The sequence below is a fragment of the Cebus imitator genome, unplaced genomic scaffold (genome assembly GCF_001604975.1).
Source record: "Cebus imitator isolate Cc_AM_T3 unplaced genomic scaffold, Cebus_imitator-1.0 Scaffold573, whole genome shotgun sequence".
Lineage (NCBI taxonomy): Eukaryota > Metazoa > Chordata > Mammalia > Primates > Cebidae > Cebus > Cebus imitator.
The window spans coordinates 1,051,671-1,071,499 of NW_016107888.1; the positions used below are offsets into that span (position 1 = coordinate 1,051,671).

At 36.3% G+C, this 19,829-nt stretch overlaps 1 protein-coding gene across 12 annotated transcripts in view; it reads right to left on the minus strand.

Annotated features, from left to right (window-relative positions):
- The window catches only part of GPATCH8 (G-patch domain containing 8), a 103,121-nt gene that overhangs the window by 65,526 nt on the left and 17,766 nt on the right, over nucleotides 1-19,829 (minus strand). For 3 of the 12 annotated variants that reach the window (XM_017516096.2, XM_037734095.1, XM_037734096.1), the window contains exons 2-3: nucleotides 16,019-16,093; nucleotides 6,683-6,755 (exon numbers count right to left, since the gene is read on the minus strand). In XM_017516096.2, coding sequence (XP_017371585.1) covers nucleotides 6,683-6,755; nucleotides 16,019-16,093 — 148 coding nt within the window. Of the gene's footprint in view, nucleotides 1-6,682; nucleotides 6,756-9,318; nucleotides 9,337-14,929; nucleotides 14,965-16,018; nucleotides 16,100-19,829 lie in introns of those variants that run through there. The other 9 variants (XM_037734097.1, XM_037734098.1, XM_017516097.2 and 6 more) reach the window with 7 other exon arrangements.

The window sequence follows — 19,829 nt, forward strand, 5'->3', positions numbered from 1 at the left end:
AAAAAAAAAAAAAAAAAAACTAGCAAAACTTTGAAAAAGCTGCTTCAGTATCAACAAAAGGAATGTACATGTTATTACACAGGAAGCAACTGTGTGTTAACAATCATATTAATTATTTAGTAACCAGGAAAAAAGGCTTAAAAATTTTATATCCTAAAAATTTTGTTAATTACATGAATAGGCCAGGCATGATGGATAATACCTGTAATCCCAGCACTGTGGGAGTCCAAGGTGGGAGGATCACATAAGCCCAGGAGTTTGAGGCCACATAGTGAGACTTCGTCTCTACAAAAAATATCTTAAAAATTAGCCAGGCATGACGTGACTAATTTAGTGGTGGCATGCACCTGTAGTCCCCACTACTCATGAGTCTAAGGCAGGAGGATCGCTTGGGCCCACGAGATCAAGGCTGCAGTGAGCTGTGATTATGCCACTGTACTCCAGCCTGGGCAACAAAGCAAGACTCTGTCTCAAAAAAAAAAAAAGCTGGATTCAAGAATATGTCCATTTTAACTTCTAAGTAATCCAACTTGTTCTCTGTAGTGGTTTTCGCCAATTTATACTCTCATCGCTATGATATAAGTACCTATTTCTCCATAATCTTACCAAGCTAACTCTGGTCTTTCTCAAACTGATAAATACCTGAAGGAAAGTTGTTCTTTGCCTAAAATGAGATATTGCAGATATTTTCCCCAGTAGGTTTGTTGACTTTGTTTACGATGAAATATAGCCAAATTTATCCTTTCCTTTTGTGAGACAGGCTTGCTCTGTTGCCCAGGCTGGAGTACAGTGGCACAATCACAGTTCACTGCAACTTCAAACTCCTGGAGTGAAGGGATCCTCCCGTCTCAGCCCTCCAAATAGCTAGTAATACAGATGCATGCCACCATGCCTGGCTAATCTATTTTTTAATTTTTTTGTAGAGATGGGGTCTTGTTGCCCAAGCTGGTCTTGAACTCCTGGCCTCAAGTGATCCTCCCACCTTGGCTTCCCAAAGTCCTGGGATTACACGTGTAAGCCACTGTGCCTGACCTTATCCTTTATTTAATGGCTTCTAAGTTGTGGGTTAAACTTAGAAAAGCTTTTCTTATTCAAATATTATTTTCAAGATAATAATTCTACCATTGTTCATCCTAATAATTTTATGATTTCATTTTTTACATTTAACCCTCTCATTCATCTGGAATCTATGTGGGGTAAGGAACAACAATGGGGATCCAACTTTTAAATTTCTGGGCTGTTATTCAGTTGTCCCGACACCGCTACTGAGGCTCTTTCTAGATGTTGGATTTTTCAGAAGTTAGACTCACAAGTAGAGATGACTAGTGAGCTCAGAATTAGTGAAATGGACACCAAAATTAGGGATTTAGGGGCCCTAAAACACATATAACATCAAAAGCACAGATCCTGAAGTTCAGCATCTATCACATATAAAGCATACTGATGACTACTGTTATTAATCTTGGAAGTCCTAAGGATGGATAATCTCTAATTCAGTTAAAATAACTATGTACTACAAATAGGTATTAATAAATAAGCATATTATGGCATTTTTACAGTTAGGATAATGTGAGTTAGCTTATTTTGTCTTCATAACTACTCTTTAAGAAGACAAGCAGAAATTGTAATTGCCATTTATTGCTGAGAAAAATAATTCAGTAATGGTAACTTCTCCCTTATAGGAAATGATAGTGCCAAACTCAAACTGAGTTCTTGTATTTCTAAATGTTAACAAAATGCCATTATGTCCTGTACCAAGTACTTTTACACAAAAATTAGTGAGACTCCCTACTCACAAGGAGGTTGAAACAATTTTTACTTCAATATTTAGACTGATCACATACTTAATTTAAGCGTGAAAGTACACAGAAGCAGAAAACATCATCCTTGGCTTTGAGGAAACCTCAAAGGTTTACAGCAGTTAAAAAAAGCAAGACTTAAGGGAACAGAAAGTAAGCCTGAAGTCAGGAGCCATGTCTTATCATGTCTTACGGTATTTATAGCTGGTACAACTAGAAGGTAATGTTCGGTCGGTAAATATTTGTTGGTTGACTAAATGTATTGATCAAACCTTCTAGACAGGAAATAATATTAGATCCCATTCATTTTCCCCAGTAGCTAAACTTTTATCTGTGACCAAAGAATCAGCCAAATCATCAAATAGCTCTTATACAATGTAACCAAGAAAGTTCAGGCACCACTTCTGGGCTACACCTATGACTAAACGTATTTCACAGAAAAATAAAAATTTTTAACTACATTCTATTACAAAGCTGCCAAAAGGTTATGAAACAATTTCCAGAACTGAATCCAATCCAAATGCTACAAAATATAACTATCATTCACTCTTGTTTTATTCTGAATTGAACACATCCTCTGCTTCTATAACAAATAATTGTTCATAACATTTCTCATCGGTAGTGCTTTTTTGTGTGTGTTGTTTCCTTTAGCTATCTTATCAATACACTTTTCTTAAGGTCTTTTATTTTTATATATTTTTTAGTATCATTCTTGACTTTGAGGTCTTTTATTTTTTAATATTAACAATCACTTATCTGCCACATATAACACTAAGGGAGAACAAAACGTGAATGAGAGTATAAAAATAAACTCGGTTTACAAAGTACAATTTTATATCCTGCCACACACAACTTCATTCCAGAGTCTGCATGCCCTATTGTCCAATCTATTCAGTGACAAGACATTAGCACTGGAGCCCCAAGGACTGCAACTTTTGTTGGCAAAAGCCTTGCATGGGTCAAAATAATTTTTCAACCTTTGATTAAAAAAAGCCCAAAAGGACCAAGCTTAAAATTTTAGTGGGTGGTTGCATGTTAGATATGTTTAGCCCTAAACTCAAATAAAAAGGGAAGTTGACAGTAAACTAGTCAATGCAAAGAACTTACAAAAGCATAAGCCCAGAAATTACATGCAATGCCTAGTCTATAAAATACCAAGGAGGCATTACTGTTTACACCAGAGCGACAGGGCTTTCTTGAGCAGTTATATATACCAAAGGTTTAGTACAGTTAAAGAAGTCTGTCATAAATTGCCTCAATATGCCATAAACGTGGATATATTCTAGGTTAAATTATGTGGGTACTACAGAAAGAGACGTGAGAGAAACTAGCACAATGCCTGCACATTGTCGCATCTGACAGTAGGAAATAAACAGCCAGTTATGAAACAAACTCAATTCTTAATGCTGGAAACAGAATAAGGCTCCATTCTTTTTGGAGAATAAAGACACTAATCATTTAAAACAGATGGACTTTGCACCAACAATGTGAATATGCTTTACAGTACTGTACACTTAAAAATGGTTAAGATGTTAAATTTTATGTTATATGTTTTGGAAAGGGTGAATTGTTGGGTTTTCTGTTTTTTTAAACAGAGACAGTATCACCTATGCTGGAGTGCAATGGCCCAATCATAGCTCGCTCCATCCTTCAACTCCTGGGCTCAAGCGATCCTCTCACCTCAGCCTTCCTAGTAGCTGGGACTACAGGTGTGTGCCACCAAGCCCAGAAAATTAAAAAAAATTTTTTTTGGTAGAGATGGGGTCTTGCTATATTTCCCAGGCTGGTCTCAACTCCTGGCCTCAGGTAATCCTTCTGCCTCAGCTTCCCAAAGTGCTGTGATTACAGGTGCGAGCCACTGCACCCGGCTATATTACCTGATTTTTAACAATTAAAAGAAAAAAAAACCCCTTTAAATTAGCTTTAAATTTCCCTTGAATTTTTAAATGAATAGATATATGAGTTATTGACTACCTACCATATATACCTGTTACCATGGAGATGGAGATAAAATATGGATAAGACCTAATTCCTCTTTTCAAGAAGCTCAAAGTTTAAAGAGAACCAAAATTCTAAACTTTTTTTTGTTTTTGTTTTTGTTTTTGAGACAAGGCCTCACTCTGTCACCCAGGCTGGAGTGCAGGGTGCGATCACAGCTGACTGCAGCCTCGACCTTCTGGGCTCAAGCAATCCTCCTACCTCAAACCTCTTGAGTAACTGGGACCACAGGCATGGACTACCACACCTATTTTTTTTTTTTTTTTTTTTTGGCAGGGGGTGCAGGGAAAGACAGAGATCATGTCTATGTTGCCTAGGTTGTTCTCAAACTCCTGGGTTCAAGTGATCCTCCTGCCTCAACCTCCCAAAGTGCTAAGATTACAGGCATGAGTCACAGCACCCTACCTAAAATCTCCTTAAAAACAAAAATTGATAATAATTTTGGATCACCCAAAGGAGGTAAGTAAGCAGCCATTTACCTATCCTTTATTAAATACATTACCTATCTCTTCCCCCTCCTTTCTCTCTGCAGGCTCTAATTGTATTTTACTTTACTATTTTTTCTTTTCTTCTTTTTTTTTTTTTGAGATGGAGTCTTGCTCTGTCACCCAGGCTGTAGTGCAGTGCTGTGATCTCGGCTCACTGCAAACTCCGCCTCCTGGATTCAAGCGATTCTCCTGCCTCAGCCTCCTGAGTAGCTGGGATTACAGATTCGTGCCACACCCATAATTTTTGTATTTATGGTAGAGATGGCAGTTGCGGTGGCGGGGAGGGGGAGGCGGTTCACCATGTAGACCAGGCTGGTCTCAAACTCCTGACCTTGTGATCCACCCTCCTCAGCCTCCCAAAGTGCTGGGATTACAGGCATGAGCCGCTGTGCCCGGCCTCTAGTTGTACTTTAAAGTCTCTGATGCTTAACATGAAAAATTCTGGGATTCAAACAGATTTGCTAGCCACTATCAAATGGCCGCACCTTGTGTGCCTGAACAATTGCTCCTGGGCATCCTTGAACAGAAGAGGTATTTCAAATTAGAGGGAAGAGCAAATCCAGTCTTCTGGCCTTCTCCTAAAGCAATCACCTCCATTCAATTCAATCCAACACTTAAAACTATGCAAACCACTGGGACAAATTCGTCAAAAAGCCATCTCAATTTCAGTCCTGATTATCTTCTCTTTTCTGGGCTCTTATAAAACCTGTGGTCTATGCCCTATGAGTTGCTCTTAATCAGAGTATTCTTTGTATTGTTTGCAAAGAGTTCTTTCTTGTGCCACTGGAAAATAAGTTTAAAAATAATGAAATCTTCCTATTTGCCCAAAAGAACAGGTTAATGCTTAGTAATTCTGCTACTGAATGAAATATATTTCATTAAAATATATTTATTGAGTATCTCCCATGTGTCACCAATGAACAGATTTGTAGAAGTAGAATTTAAAATTAAAAGTTTTAATAATGGAATCATCCTATTTCAAGCCCTGTCCTCTTGATTTCGCTCTCTTTTATTAATTTATTCTTTTTTTCAAAAAACCAAGGTGGGGTCTCGCTATGTCACCCAGGCTAATCTTGAACAACTGGCCTCAAACAATCCTACAGCCTTAACCTCCCAAACTGCTGGGATTACAGGAATGAGCCATTATACCTGTCATTGTGCTCCTCTCAACACACTCGAGCTGATAAGACTTTGGCATTCAAACTATGAAAATCCATTTCCAAAATTCAAAGAATTAGTTAACAGTAGTACACATCTCCCCAAAGATGCCCTTATACAATAAGCTTCTGCATGATCAGATGTAGAGGCACAATGATTCCTATTTTTTTTTTTTTTTAGACGGAGTCTCACTCTGTCACCCAGACTGGAGTGCAGTGGCGCAATCTCAGTTCACTGCAACCTCCACCTCCCGGGTTCAGGCAATTCTCTCCCTCAGCCCCGAGCTGGGACTACAAGCATGCATCACCACATCCAGCTAATTTTTATATTTTTAGTTCCAACAGGGTTTCGCCATCTTGGCCAGGCTGGTCTTGAACTCCTGACCTCATGATCCACCTGCCTTGGCCTCCCAAAAGTGCTGGGATTATAGGCATGAGCCACAGTGCTTGGCCAATTCCCATAATTTCTGAGGTAGCATTCATATCACATCTGCAAAGAACAAACAGTATCTCTTGAATCTGAGAGAGCTAAAAAATGAACGCAGTTGGTTGGTTTCCAACCAGTGAGAACTCAGAAGACAAAATATTAGTATTTTTTTTTTAGATCCAAATGACTGGTATAAATACAGTAACAAATGCAATGGAAACTTTAAACCATACATTTTCTATACCTTTATAGGAACTGAGAACTGTTCTGCTCAGAGAGCCCTAAGAAACCTCCGCTTTCATTTTATGTTTCATGGGGGTTAATTTTTCTTTCTACCACTACATAGATTTCTTATCACACAGCAAGAGCCAGGGCACAACTTCAGGGTGAATTTAAAAGGACAAAAATTAAATTCTGCTGCTGAATGATTCTCTTTATAATACTGAAGCCACAACACAACATTACTAAATAGCACAAAGAAAGCACACTCTGATATTCTGCATTCCTTTTACTCCACCCACCCAACACCTCAATCAAAAAAAAAAAAAAAAAAAAATTAAAATAGTCTGGGCCACACAGTATGTTTGACTTGAAAGTTTCGATTACAGCAGCTTACTCTTGCAAATTATTGGCATATATAGAGGCTTAACAGTGACTTAAAATACAGTTATAGGAAAAATAGACTATTCTAAGGGGAAAAGGCAGTGGGGGAACCCAAGCACTTTTTTAAAAAACATAACAAATATATTCAGGTACAAGACCCACATCAGAAACGGTTTTCTTTCTTTTTCTTTGGTAAATGTAAACACTTACCCTGAAGAGATTTTCCCAATCCCTGGCCCAGCTTCCACCCATGTTTCTGGAGTAAGCGGTGTCCAATATTATCCTGACAGATAGAACAGAAAGACAAACCAAAAATATTCCAATAATATATTCTTCCCTTCCTAGAGACATTAAAACAGATGATGAGCAAGAGATAATTCTACATATATGCATGCAAAAAGGTGCTAATAATAGAGTAAATGTGCCCAATAAGAGGGACATTAATGTAAAAAGAAAAGCTGGCTAGTATTTTATATGGGAAAACATATGGGGTACGGGTCCTTTCTGATGGTGTGCTGGGCAACTTTTGCACATAACATTTTAAAATGGAGAAAAAGGGGAAAGGGAAAAGGGGAAGAATACATTTATGAAGTTTTAAAATAACATTAAAAAGCATAAAATCAAGGTACTTATACAGTCATATCCACCACCTAAACAGCACCACTTTAAGTTTTGTGTTTTTTTTTTGTTTTTTAAGAAAATCTACATTGTGTTTAGTTGTTTTGTTTATGTGTCAGGCTTTCATGATACAAAGTAAGTTGTAAGTGTAAGACTGCCCCACCACTAGAAATGAAAAAACAATCAGAGCAAAATCCAGGCTAGACTTGATTGGTTTAAAAAATAATAATATATATATAATATAAATATTTAACTAGCATGCAGCCAATATTAAACTGAAAAAACAGTGAGGTTAGTAAAACAAGAAATTAAGTTGATTAAACAGAAAAATAAAATGAGCTCAAGCACAGACTGAGTGATGCATTTCAACATGTAGTCTAACAAAAATGCTAAGATGTTAGAATGAAACAGGCCTAGCAATAAGTTAACAGTAAAGAACCATTAGTGCATGTAGGGGGAGAAACCAACATACATAATGTCTCATCTTCTCAGGAGCACACTGGAAAAGGTATTTCAATGTAAACTGCATGAAAGAAATGCTAGAAACAACAATTAAATGTCAGCTTTTGTTTAAGGGGTCAAGCTATTGGAAACATCTGCAGCTTTGTCCAGTTCTTTACTTTTTATAGTTACTGTGAAGTACTAAGACAAGGCTAAAATAAACACTAACTATACCTGAAAAAATGATGCTATTCATCCAAAGGACAACACTGAAAAATTCTAAACACAAAGTATTCTATATATATTAAAATGTAATTTATAGTAATTAATCTAGAAAAGATTCAAAGTTGCAATATAAGTAATGTTAGCAGAAAACAAAGGTAAACCATTTGAAAATCTTCTTGATTTTTGAAATCAATTTATTTCTTGAAATCAATTTATCAAGCTTACCAAACCACAAATTTCTGCATTAAAACCAAATATTGCACATTAAACTGTCTTATATCTCCACATTCAATGATAAAATGCTCTGTGGACTCATAGAGGAAAGAAAAACATTTTTTTTTTACTGTTATCTTCTCAGAAGTTAGAAGAAGATTAAGGCTTCCAAATGCTCTAGGTTTTTTTTTGTTTGTTTGTTTTTTTAAGGACAATTTTCTTCTACAAGTTTATGATAGCATGCAACCTGGAAAACTGGGTTAAACAGCTGATTATTTCATTGATGTCATTGATGGGGCAAAACCAGGACCTTTTTTTTTTTTTTGATACAGGGTCTTACTCTGTTCCCCAGGCTGGTGTACAGTGGTAAAATTCTCCAGGGCTCAGGCAATCCTCCTACCTCAGCCTCACAAGTAGCTGGGACTATATGGGCACACACCACTGTGCCTGGATAATTTTTTAAATTTTTGTAGAGACGAGGTTTCACTATGTTGCCCAGGATGATCTAGAACTCCTGGGCTCAAGCAATCCTCCCTCCTCAGACTTTCAGAGTCCTGGGATTACAGGCATCAACCCAGGATACTTTTTTAAAAACAAAAACTGGAGGCAAATTATAATGAAAAATTGGTTTGTAAAACAAAACATACATTGTTTTAAATATACATATAAAATCATTATGGCGTACAAAGTTTGCTGCAAGTTATTTTTGTGTCATACAATCTGAAAGAATTAGAAACACTACTGATTCCAAGGGATGACTTCCACATTACTACACATCACAAAAGCTTAATACAACACTACTGCTGCTGAGGCTTCTTCCCTTCTCCCCCACTAACTGAACTGTCAGGAAAAGCATTCCCTTACCCAGTGCTCAGTGTCTATTTATAACTTTATTACCTCCTAAAAAAGAAAAGATTAAAAATCTCAATATAAGTAATGTTAGCAGAAAACAAAGGTAAACAGGCCCTTATATTGCTACTAACTTACCTGTGCAGAAAATCCTTATTTCATATCATAATTCCTACAACTGAATAATTCTAGAAAGGACAACAATGGCAGAATGACTCTGAGAGTATATGGTTTATTAAGTAATTGTTTAATCTCTTAATAGACGCATGTTGTAACTATATTTGGCACCAAAATTTAGGTATTAAACAATGCTGACAAAAATTGTTGCTCCCCCCCCCCATTTTGTTGTTTTTTAAAGAAAACTCAATCTTTGGCTAAGCGGAGATGAGACATTATGCTGACTGTGTTATATTATGAATGCACTAAAATAAACAGACAGATGAAGCAGTATGCTATTTCCAAAAGCAGTGCAAGTGGAGTGAAAGCATTTCCATACGAACCTGGCTTTAAAAACTGGGCTGTCAAAAGAACAGTTAAATGTAACACAAAGTAAGAAACTGTCCAATCACTAATGGTCGTTTTTTTTTTTTTTTTTTTTTTTTTTTTTTTCAATTCACTGCTTGCAAGTAATGTATTTATTAAAGAGTGAAAGCATAAGTAAATTCACGAGTCAAGACCAGCTGAGAGATTCAAGAGCAGCGTGTTGTGACTGACAACAGTGAAAGGAAAAGCAAATGTTAAAGGGAGAGGGAGAAAAAAAGAAAAAAATTAAGGTTATACACATTAGCACCACTTTTACAAAACCACTCAAGAGGATGGCTGTCACCTTCTCAGAAAAAAATTATTGACAGAATATGGTAGTGGCATTTCTCTTCTAAAACTTTAGGTTAAAACTGTTCTTTAATTAAATCCACTTTCTCAGGGTCTGTAATAAAATATTTAACACACCACTTTAAGTCCTTCCAATCACAACAAAGGCAACAGAAACAATAGACACAACTCCCAGACTCTCCTTCCCTCACCAACCTCCTGGGGTAAATAAATGACCAACACAGAAAATCTGGACCCTTCCTATCATTTCAAACTACCTGTTTTTGTAGGAAAAAAGGCAGCTCTGTGACTCTGCAGAAAGGGCTAGCATTCAGTACGGTCCCTCTTCCTAAGAAAAAAGGTTTTATAAACACTCATCAAAAATCCAATAGGCCTAAGGATGATGGGTAACACAAGGAGGCACAACAAAATAATTTGTAACAAAGTAAAACAAACCAGACTTGTCTGCCTTTGAAATGATCAAAACTTTCTCTGTGAAAAGAACAAGAAATCCAATAACCAGTCTGTGGGAAACAAGCAATCTATTCTCTCTGTTTAGGACTGTGATTTTTGCCAATTATTTCCATGGATGCTTTTTTTTTTTTTTCTCTCTTCTTCTTCTTCTTTTTTTTTTTTTTTTTTTTTTTTTTTTTTTTTTTTTTTTTTTTTTTTTTGAGACGGAGTCTCACTCTGTAGCTCAGGCTGGAATGCAGTATGCAATCTCAGCTCACTATAACTTCTACCTCCTGACTAGCTGGGACTATAGATGTGTATCACCATACCAGGCCAATTTTTTTTTGTATTATTAGTACAGACAGGGTTTCACCATGTTGGCCAGGCTGGTCTCAAACTCCTGACCTCAAGTGATCTGCCTGCCTTGGCCTCCCAAAGTGTTGGGATTACAGGCATAAGCCACCATGCCTGGCCCATGAATGCTATTTATAACATTAAGCTGGCACGAGTAGCTTATGGCTGAAACAGGTAATCTAGACAGAACAAGGGAAATAAACACTAAATTTTTTTGTTCCTTTTATTTTTTTTTGAGACAGGGTCTTACTCTGTCACCCAGGCTGGGGTGAAGTGGCACAGTCACAGCTCACTGGATCCTTGACCTGCAGGCTCAAGTGATAGTCCCACCTTGGCCTCCCAAAGTGCTGGGATTACAGGTGTGAGCCACCATGCCCAGTCAATTTATTTCCAAAGTAATTATTTTTAAAAATAATTTTTTAAAAAGTAACTCTTTAATTTCAATTACTATAATAATGACTAAAAATCTTTTGACTTTTGTTTCTTAAATAAAATATATAATTTGGGATTTAATTATAATCTCATAGAACCAAAAATAAATTACAGAAATTTTTTTCTTTGTAAAAACTCTGGTTAACAACTAATAAAGTTGCACGATAGAGGTAGGCTGCTTATATATTTTTTTCTTCTCAAGTCAACTTGATATAATTTAAATGTTGATGGGAGAATTGCAAATAACTTATTTATTATGTAGAAAAGCTGGTTTTCTACATAATTATGCATTCTCACAAACCACCTATTTGTTTTCTTTCTCTGCTCAAGACCCCAAAATGGTGGTTGTGTGGCTTGTTCTTTGGTTGGAAATGAAGTTCTTCTAATTCTGATTAAACCATGAAGCTAAGCTGAAAACTCAAACTTTATCACCTTTTCTCCCCCTGTTCCTAGACATAAATATATCATTAAAATGCTGCATTTTTTATCATTTGTTCTTCTCTAATAAACATGTGAGAAAAGGGATACAATTTTTAAACAGGAAGATCTTTGGTGAAAATGAGAAATCTGTATTATAAACAACTACCAATATGCTAAAAACACAATACCAGCAATTTAAAAATACTTCACTATTAACTGTTTTACACATTCCTCAACATTTTTATTTGTTAATTAAATACCAAGTAGAAACTTTCTGCTCCATGAAGCTGTATGCCACCACGGTTAACAACGATCATTTTGGCAACAGCACCACCAATGTACATGATGGGAGGCTGCCAAAATACAAGAAAAAATTTACTTTTCTGTATAAAGCTGGCTGCAAGTTTTAGAGTAGGAAACAGCTTATTATGTCTCAAGAGAAAACTATGCTACAGGTATGTCCATGACTGGATGAATATTAATTCTATACTCAATTTTGTTTTAGTTGACAGCCACATTTAATTTATATCATTTAGCCCAATTTCAAGTGACAAAATAGTAAGTCTCTTGAGTGGATTGTAAGCTTTGCTGATTGTGTATTAAAGATATAAGCAAGAACCAATGCTACTAGGTGAACCCATGCAAACAAGTTGTAAAAATTCCCCCCAAAAAAAAAATCTATAGCTCACTACAGATGACACAATGAAGACTAGAGAGAAAAGCTATATAGTAATGCTACACCATTCAGCTCCAAGAAGCACATTATTTATAGTGCAGTCCACATATGGTCACTGCTAAATGTCAAATCAGCAGTCTTATAGAGTTACAGTTTGGAACTAGTGGAGTCCACAGATCTAGACAGATATGCAACATGACAAAACCCAATTATACAGATACTTCCAAATCCTTAAGATGTACAAATGAAACAACAGCAACTGGAGCTTGAAGCTTACACTAATTTTTAAACCTGTTAGGTCATCCTGACAACCATAAAGAAAGAATTTTAATCAGTCAGGTAGAGCAAGGACCAACTAATGGCTGATGGGTAGTTGCACTTCCAATCACAACAGTAACAACATGTTTTAAGTCTATGATGCAGGCACTTTGCCTTCTATATAGCTTAAGGTCATTCTCCAGTCTGATTCCTCATATTCTTCTTCTTTTCTTTTTTGAGATAGAGTCTCGCTCTATTTCCCAGGCTGAAGTGCAATGGCACAATCTCGGCTCACTGCAACCTCTGCTTCCCCAGTTCAAGCAAATTCTCCTGCCTCAGTCTCCTGAGTAGCTGGGATTGCAGGCACACGCTACCACGCTGGGCTAACTTTTGTATTTTTAGTAGAGACAGGGTTTTACCATGTTGGTCAGGCTGGTCTTGAACTCCTGACCTCGTGATCCGCCCCCACAGGCCTCCCAAAGTGCTGGGATTACAGGTGTGAGCCACCATGCCTGGCCTGATTCCTCAGCTTCTAACTATGATAAAGGCCACAAAGGACCATATATCCTAAATAACACCAACTAATTCTTCTGTGATAGAATCCTAGACAGAGCTATGGCTTTAGATCAAGTTTTGTTTTCTAAATATTTTGTCTTTAAATACGTGGAGGTTATAACATTTGGGACCTAAATATCTCATAAAGCAATAACAATTTTTAAAACTTAAATTCAAAAAATTTTTCATAATAAAAATAAAATGTTAATACTTTCCAACTTGTTTTTAATAGAGATAAACAAGTTGTTTAGCAATTCTTCCATAATTTTCTTTAAAAAATTTTTTTTCATGAGGAAAAACTTCATTGAAAGGTATGTGACTGAAGTAAAAAAGGGAAGACAAACTTTTCAAAAAAATTATGAAATGCTTTACAAATGCTGGATTTTGATGTACTTTAAACATTTACCTATTAAAATTGAAATATCAATATCTCACTAACAAATCTAGGCTTCAGAAGTTCACTAAAAGCATAACACATTATTGCATCTTCATATCTCATTTCCCATCTTGCTGGTTTGCATCAAATTTAGCCTACTACAAAATAAAAAGTCCTTAATCCTATACTCACAATAACCCTTCACATAGGCATATTCTTGGCACAAACCTGTGCAGAGACTTCCATGGTTACCAGCTGCTGCAGATTACCTTTGGTTAAAAAAAAATGACTAGACCTTTAGCTCCTGCAATGATCTGTAGACTCCCAAAGCTGCATATTTCCAGCCACTTTTGAGTTGCATGCTGTAGCAAAACAGTCAGCACCTCTCAATAGATATTGCTGCAGAGAAAGATTTTAATTCAGCACTCTTTCTGTGTTAGAAGCAACACCATTTTCCCCTAAAAACAAAACCACTTAACAGAGCCAGCCAGCCATATAATTAAATATTCACTTATTATTTGGTGGGTATTCCTTAGGTGATAGGGGGCTTCTTTTGCTTGGTGGGAGGGAGGGAACACTACCTACTTTGATGCCAATCACTTAGGAGTTTCTCTTAAAACTTTAAATTTTCTGTGACCAAAAAAACGTTCAAAAAAAATGTTAAAGAAAGAAAGAGAACACTTAAAATGTTACTCCCAAATGATCAGGCAACAGAAACAAGATCCCTCTTATCCTATGTGTCCTACTTATTTTTTTTTTCTTACATCTTTGTTTAGTCTCCCAGATCCTGTGTCCCACTTCTATCTAACACAATGTAGGTTATGAAGCTGTCTCCTACAAACTAAACTACCGTATCACAAATAATGCATATATTTATCTTTCAGAAGTAAATTTTCATTAGAAGTGTAATGATTAATATACATTTCTAAACATGCATTTATTTATTTAAAAAAATTAAATATCCATCCTGAGTACTATATACTATTTGCTATTTTAAGTGCAGAAGGTAGCTCTATTTAATAAATAAGGCATATATCAATTCTACTCCTACTTTAAGGAAATTATTCAACAACGATTACTCAATTAGGCTGCCTCTGATAGTATTCTCCCTAGGATATGTGCTAGAAAAAGTCCTGGACATTGTTGAGAGGTAAAGTAGCATTAGCCTCATGTGCCACAGGAACAAATTTTCGAAAAATCAGTAATAATGAATACTAGGTTGCAAATTTCATCTAATTAAATTTCCTGCTACTGTTGAGTATCCACAGAATTATAGCTTGCATAAGAATATTAACCAACCATGCACCTTGTAGAATATGGTAATGGGGAGTTGATTCTGACAGCTCTGTTCTTAAACTGTGACCTTCCAATTTTTTTAATTAAAATGAAAATATTATTTTTCAAATATAAGATACTGTCTAGCCTACAGATTTCATTATAAAATTTTGCCTTTATTGTGATAATCCCCAAAATAATACAGAGCAAGGCACAAACCACTGATTTTTAACTTAGCAAAGTGGGCTTGGCATTTTATCCTTATATCAAAACACAAGACTAAGCTTTCAGTGAAAATCTGATGAGAATTCTCCCTCTGCAGCATTATCACATGCGTCATCAATAACTGCCATGCCTAAGTCTAGCATCATGCCAGCACATTAAGACAGAAGGTACTATATGCAGTGTTCACTGGACCAGAAAGACAGAAATAAGAAAGGGAGGTGGGGAGAAAGAAACCCTAGAGAAGAAATTAAAAAAAGGCAGACCGTGCAATACAAACCAGATCATGGCAGCTTAGCTAATATGGGCCAACTGCTGTGGAAGAAAAATGTCGAACACCCCAAGTTGTGTAAATTTCTGTAAACATCTAAACACACATACAAACACACACAACACCAACCTAATTAGGAACATAAATATATGTTGATCCTTTACTATGTTACAGTTTTGAAAATAAAAGCTAAAGTTAAAATATCTATATTCTCTAAATTGCCTTCTTATTTTCCTGAGAAAGAAGCTAGTATTTCTTAAGGAGAAGGGGGGCTTGTCATGACGGTTATAAAGATTAAGATTCCCTTTTTGACTTTTTTTCCCCACTCAAGTTTTACCAATAACTCACTGAAACCCTTATTAAATATGTACACTTAAGCACAAATAGTAAATGCTGACAATGACAAGTTTAGACATTTTAACAATGGACTGTGTTATTTAAAAATCACGGGTTTCTCAAAATGAAAATAATGTTCAAAAATTAAGAAGTTTTTTTAAAACTAAGAGCCCAGTAAATAAATCTCCTTGTTCTATTACTTGATATTATCAGTGCCCAAAACTAAGCATTGTGAAAAGATAGAAAAAATCAGCTATTGACAAAAACCAGACATTTCTTAAGCTACAGAGACCAAATTTGCCATGTTTCACAAGAGTCTGGTAAATAAAACACATAATTCCTTAACTGTTTCTTATATAACTGAAAAAAATTTTTTCCCATACATATTCTATTTATGTACGAACATTTCATACATAATTACACTGCCTGGGAAAGGTGAAGCTATAAAAGGATCAAAATACATTTTACTCCTTTATTCAATTCACAAAATGCTAAACTTTAACTTGCTACCTTCAACAAAGTATCAGTATGGGCCAAAAAGATATTTTTCCATCAAAATTCTAATGTTTCTAGATTTTTTTGGACTGATTTCCCAACATATTAAATATGAGATTATATCCCAAACTCTATTTGGCATGCAAGAAAACAACTCTAAACTATACTACTGGTTATTAATAAGTTTAACTTCATTCACATCAAGTGTCACACGAACACTACCTAACTAACTGGCTAAGACCCAAAATTACGCACTGATTATCTTACCGATTCAATAGGCTTGTCAAGTGATGCTTGTTCAATTTCCAAGTGTCCTTCCTCATACTGATCAAAGTGATTACCCTGAAAAAAGATGATTACAGTTATTTTTCAAAAGCAGTTAAGTGTCAAATTTATTAATAGCCTAACCAAACTAAACGTTATTTTTAACATTTATTTATTTATTTACTAAAAGGACACTACAATCATTCTTTTTCAGTAGACAATCAAAACCACACCACAAATTCCAACTTGTAAAAAATTTATAAAAATGGGCCGGGTGCAGTGGCTCACACCTGTAATCCCAACACTGGGAAGCCACGGCAGGTGTATTACCTGAGGTCAGGAGTTCAAGACCAGCCTGGCCAATATAGTGAAATCCTGTCTCTANAAAAAAAAAAAAAAAAGATTCACTCTTGGTGTAGTTCTATGAGTTTTGACAAATGTACAGTGACATTTATCTACCTTTATAGCATTACAGAGAATAATTTCACTGCTCAAAAAATCCCTGGTGACTACATATTTATCCCTTTACTTTCTTCCCCTCAAACTCCTGGCAACCACTGATCTTTTTACTGTTTCCACAAATTTGCCTTTTCCAGGATGTCATATATTTGCCACTATTGTGTAGCCTTTTCAGATTTGCTTCTTTCACACATTCTTGAATATGTATCCAAGGTTCTTCCATGTCTTTTCCTGGCTTGATGGCTTTCTTTTTAGTGTTGAATAATATTCCACTGTCTTGTATATCACAGTCTACTTATTCATTCATCTACTGAAGGACATCTGGACTGCTGCCAAGCTTTGGCAATTACAAATAAATAATGCTATAAACATCATGTTTTGGTTTTTTGTGTAGACTTAAATTTTCAGCTCCTTTGGTTAAGTAGTAAGGAGTGTCATTGCGAGATTGAATGGTACAGATAGGTTTAGGTTTGTAAGAAATTGCTAAACTGTCTTTTCTCTTTCTCTTGATGGTGTCTTCTGCAGAACAGAAGTTTTAAATTTTAATAAAGTCTAACCTACCAATTATTTCCTTCATGGGTGTGCCTCTGGTTTTCCATCTGAAAAGTTATCACCAACTCCAGTGACACTCAGTATTTTGTTTACTTTCACTTGGTGTTCCTGTCACTGTGATGAGACTACATTTATTTTGGGGGTAGGTGAAAAATGTTTTGCACTTCACTGCCAGGGATTACTTGTGGTTGTTGTTAATACCTTACTTTTGTGGGAATTGATGGTATTTATGTTTTTGTGTTAACATTAAAGAACCAGCTTTTTTAAATAGGGTAACTTTAATTCAGCTTAAATCTGTAAATTTGTGAAATTTTAGACCAAGAAATGACATGAAAGAGTGTCTAGTTCAAGTTCTTCATTTTCCAAATGAAGGTACAAAGAATAAGAAATATGACATGATCTGCATGAGATCATACAGTGAATTATTAATGAAGACAGAACTTAGAATTGCTAACCATGTTAAAGAACTGAGATAGGCTGGGTGTGGTGGCTCATGCCTGTAATCCTAGCACTTTGGGAGGCCGAGGCGGGCAGATCATGAGGTCAAGAGATTGAGACCATCCTGGCCAACATGGTGAAACTCTGTCTCTACTAAAAATACAAAAATCAGCTGGGCATGGTGGTGCGCACTTGTAGTTCCAGCTACTCAGGAGGCTGAGGCAAGAGAATTGCTTGAACCTGGGAGGCAGAGGTTGCAGTGAGCTGAGATCATGCCACTGCACTCCAGCCTGGGTAACGGAGCGAGACTGTGTCTCAAAAAAAAAAAAGAGAAAGAAAAAAATTATAAAAATGTATTAGGGCCAGACACAGTGGCTCGCACCTTCAATCCCAGCACTTTGGGAGGCTGAGGACAAGAGCTCAAGACCAGCCTGGGCAATACAGTGAGACACTGTTTCTACAAAAAAAATTTTTTTTAATTAGCCATACATTGTGGTATGAACCTGCAGGTCCAGCTACTCAGAAGGCTGAGATGAGAGGATCACTTAAGTCCAGGAGGTTGAGACTACAGTGAGCTATGATCAAGCCACTGCACTCCAATCCTGGGTGACAGAATGAGACCCTATTTCAACCAATACAAAACACAACTTATTAGGAATCTAGGCCTAGTAATCTGAACTTTTATTCTCCTAACAAGTGTTGAGACTGTAAACTAAAACACTATCGACCATTTGGGACACCAACTCTTTTAGACTGACTACATTAGGAAGACTGCACAACCTTATAAACAAAAAGCCATGCTGTTTTACCTTTTTTTTTTGAGACGGAATCTCACTCTCTGTAGCCCAAGCTGGAGTGCAGTGGCATGATCTCAGCTCTCTGCAACCTCCGCCTCTCAGGCTCAAGTGATTCTTGTGCCTCAGCTTCCTGAGTTGCTGAAACTACAGGTACGTGCCACTGTGCCCAGCTAATTTTTGTATTTTAGTAGAGATGGGGTTTCACCATGTTGCCCAGGGTAGTCTCTAACTACTGAACTCAGGCGATTCGCCCACCTCAGCCTCCCAAAGTGTTGCGATTATAGGTATGAGCCACTGCACCCAGCCTGTTTTACTTTCATAAGCAATATTGCATTAAATCTTTAATGATGAAGAAAACAAGTCATAGTAATGAAAATAAAACCTATATACTGCTCAATCTGCTAACATTAAACTAAACTGCTAAGACATTAAACTTTAAATCAAGTGATACCTCCCAGCTTTTCAAGGAATTAAAAATAAGCTCTTGACAGTTTCAAAAACAACTATTCCTCAAGATGATCTGCCAAGAGAGATAAACATGCCTGTACAATGCTGTATTTGATCATAATCAAGCAAGTTGTCACTGCAACTAAAAATAAGTAATAACAATTTCAACAAATAGTAGTTGAAAACAACTAAGTTCTCTCTAATCATAGTTTTCACAGATCTCCCTGCTTCATTAGGAAGGAATAGCTCATAATTTGGTTTTAAATCAAAATATCAACTTTCTAATTTCCTTCTTGTCATCAAGTATAGGGCATGAGGATTTGTGAGTCCCACAATGACCTAAATCAAAAAGACTAAAGACTTCGGTCTAGCCTAAATGAATTCAGTGTGTGGAATGATATGACAACTTCAATGTTAACCTAACAAAAAGTTACTTTGCTTTTTCAAGGTAAAATTAAAATTCTTGAATTTTAATTTTACAATTTTAAAATAATTGAATAAATTAAATTAAATTAATAAATAAATGAAATGAAATTCTTGGATTTTAATTTTATAATTTTAAAATAATTGAATAAATGAAATTAAACGATGGGGAGCTCTAACATGTAATTTGCCACATTGTAATCATAAATATTAGGTTTCTCTCACTAGACTGTGAAGTCCTTGAGGACAAGAACTGAGTCTTGTTTATCTCTTACAAACCTAATATTTAATATGCAGCTGAACACTAGGGAACAATTAGGTGCTAAAATTGTGTGGCAGTAACGAACAAGTTCTAGAACAAGATGGCGGTGGTGATGGTCATACAATATTGTTAATGTACTTAATGCCACTGAGCTGTATATTTTTATTAAGAGAAGGGGGTCTCGCCATGTTGCCCAGGCTGCCTTCAAAGTCCTGGGCTCAAGGAGCATAGCATCAGCCTCTTGACCAGCTGGAACTACAGGCGCCACACCACTACACTTGGCTTGAACCATATGCTTTAAAATAGTTAAAGTGGGGGCCGGGCGCGGTGGCTCAAGCCTGTAATCCCAGCACTTTGGGAGGCCGAGGCGGGTGGATCACGAGGTCAAGAGATCGAGACCATCCTGGTCAACATGGTGAAACCCCGTCTCTACTAA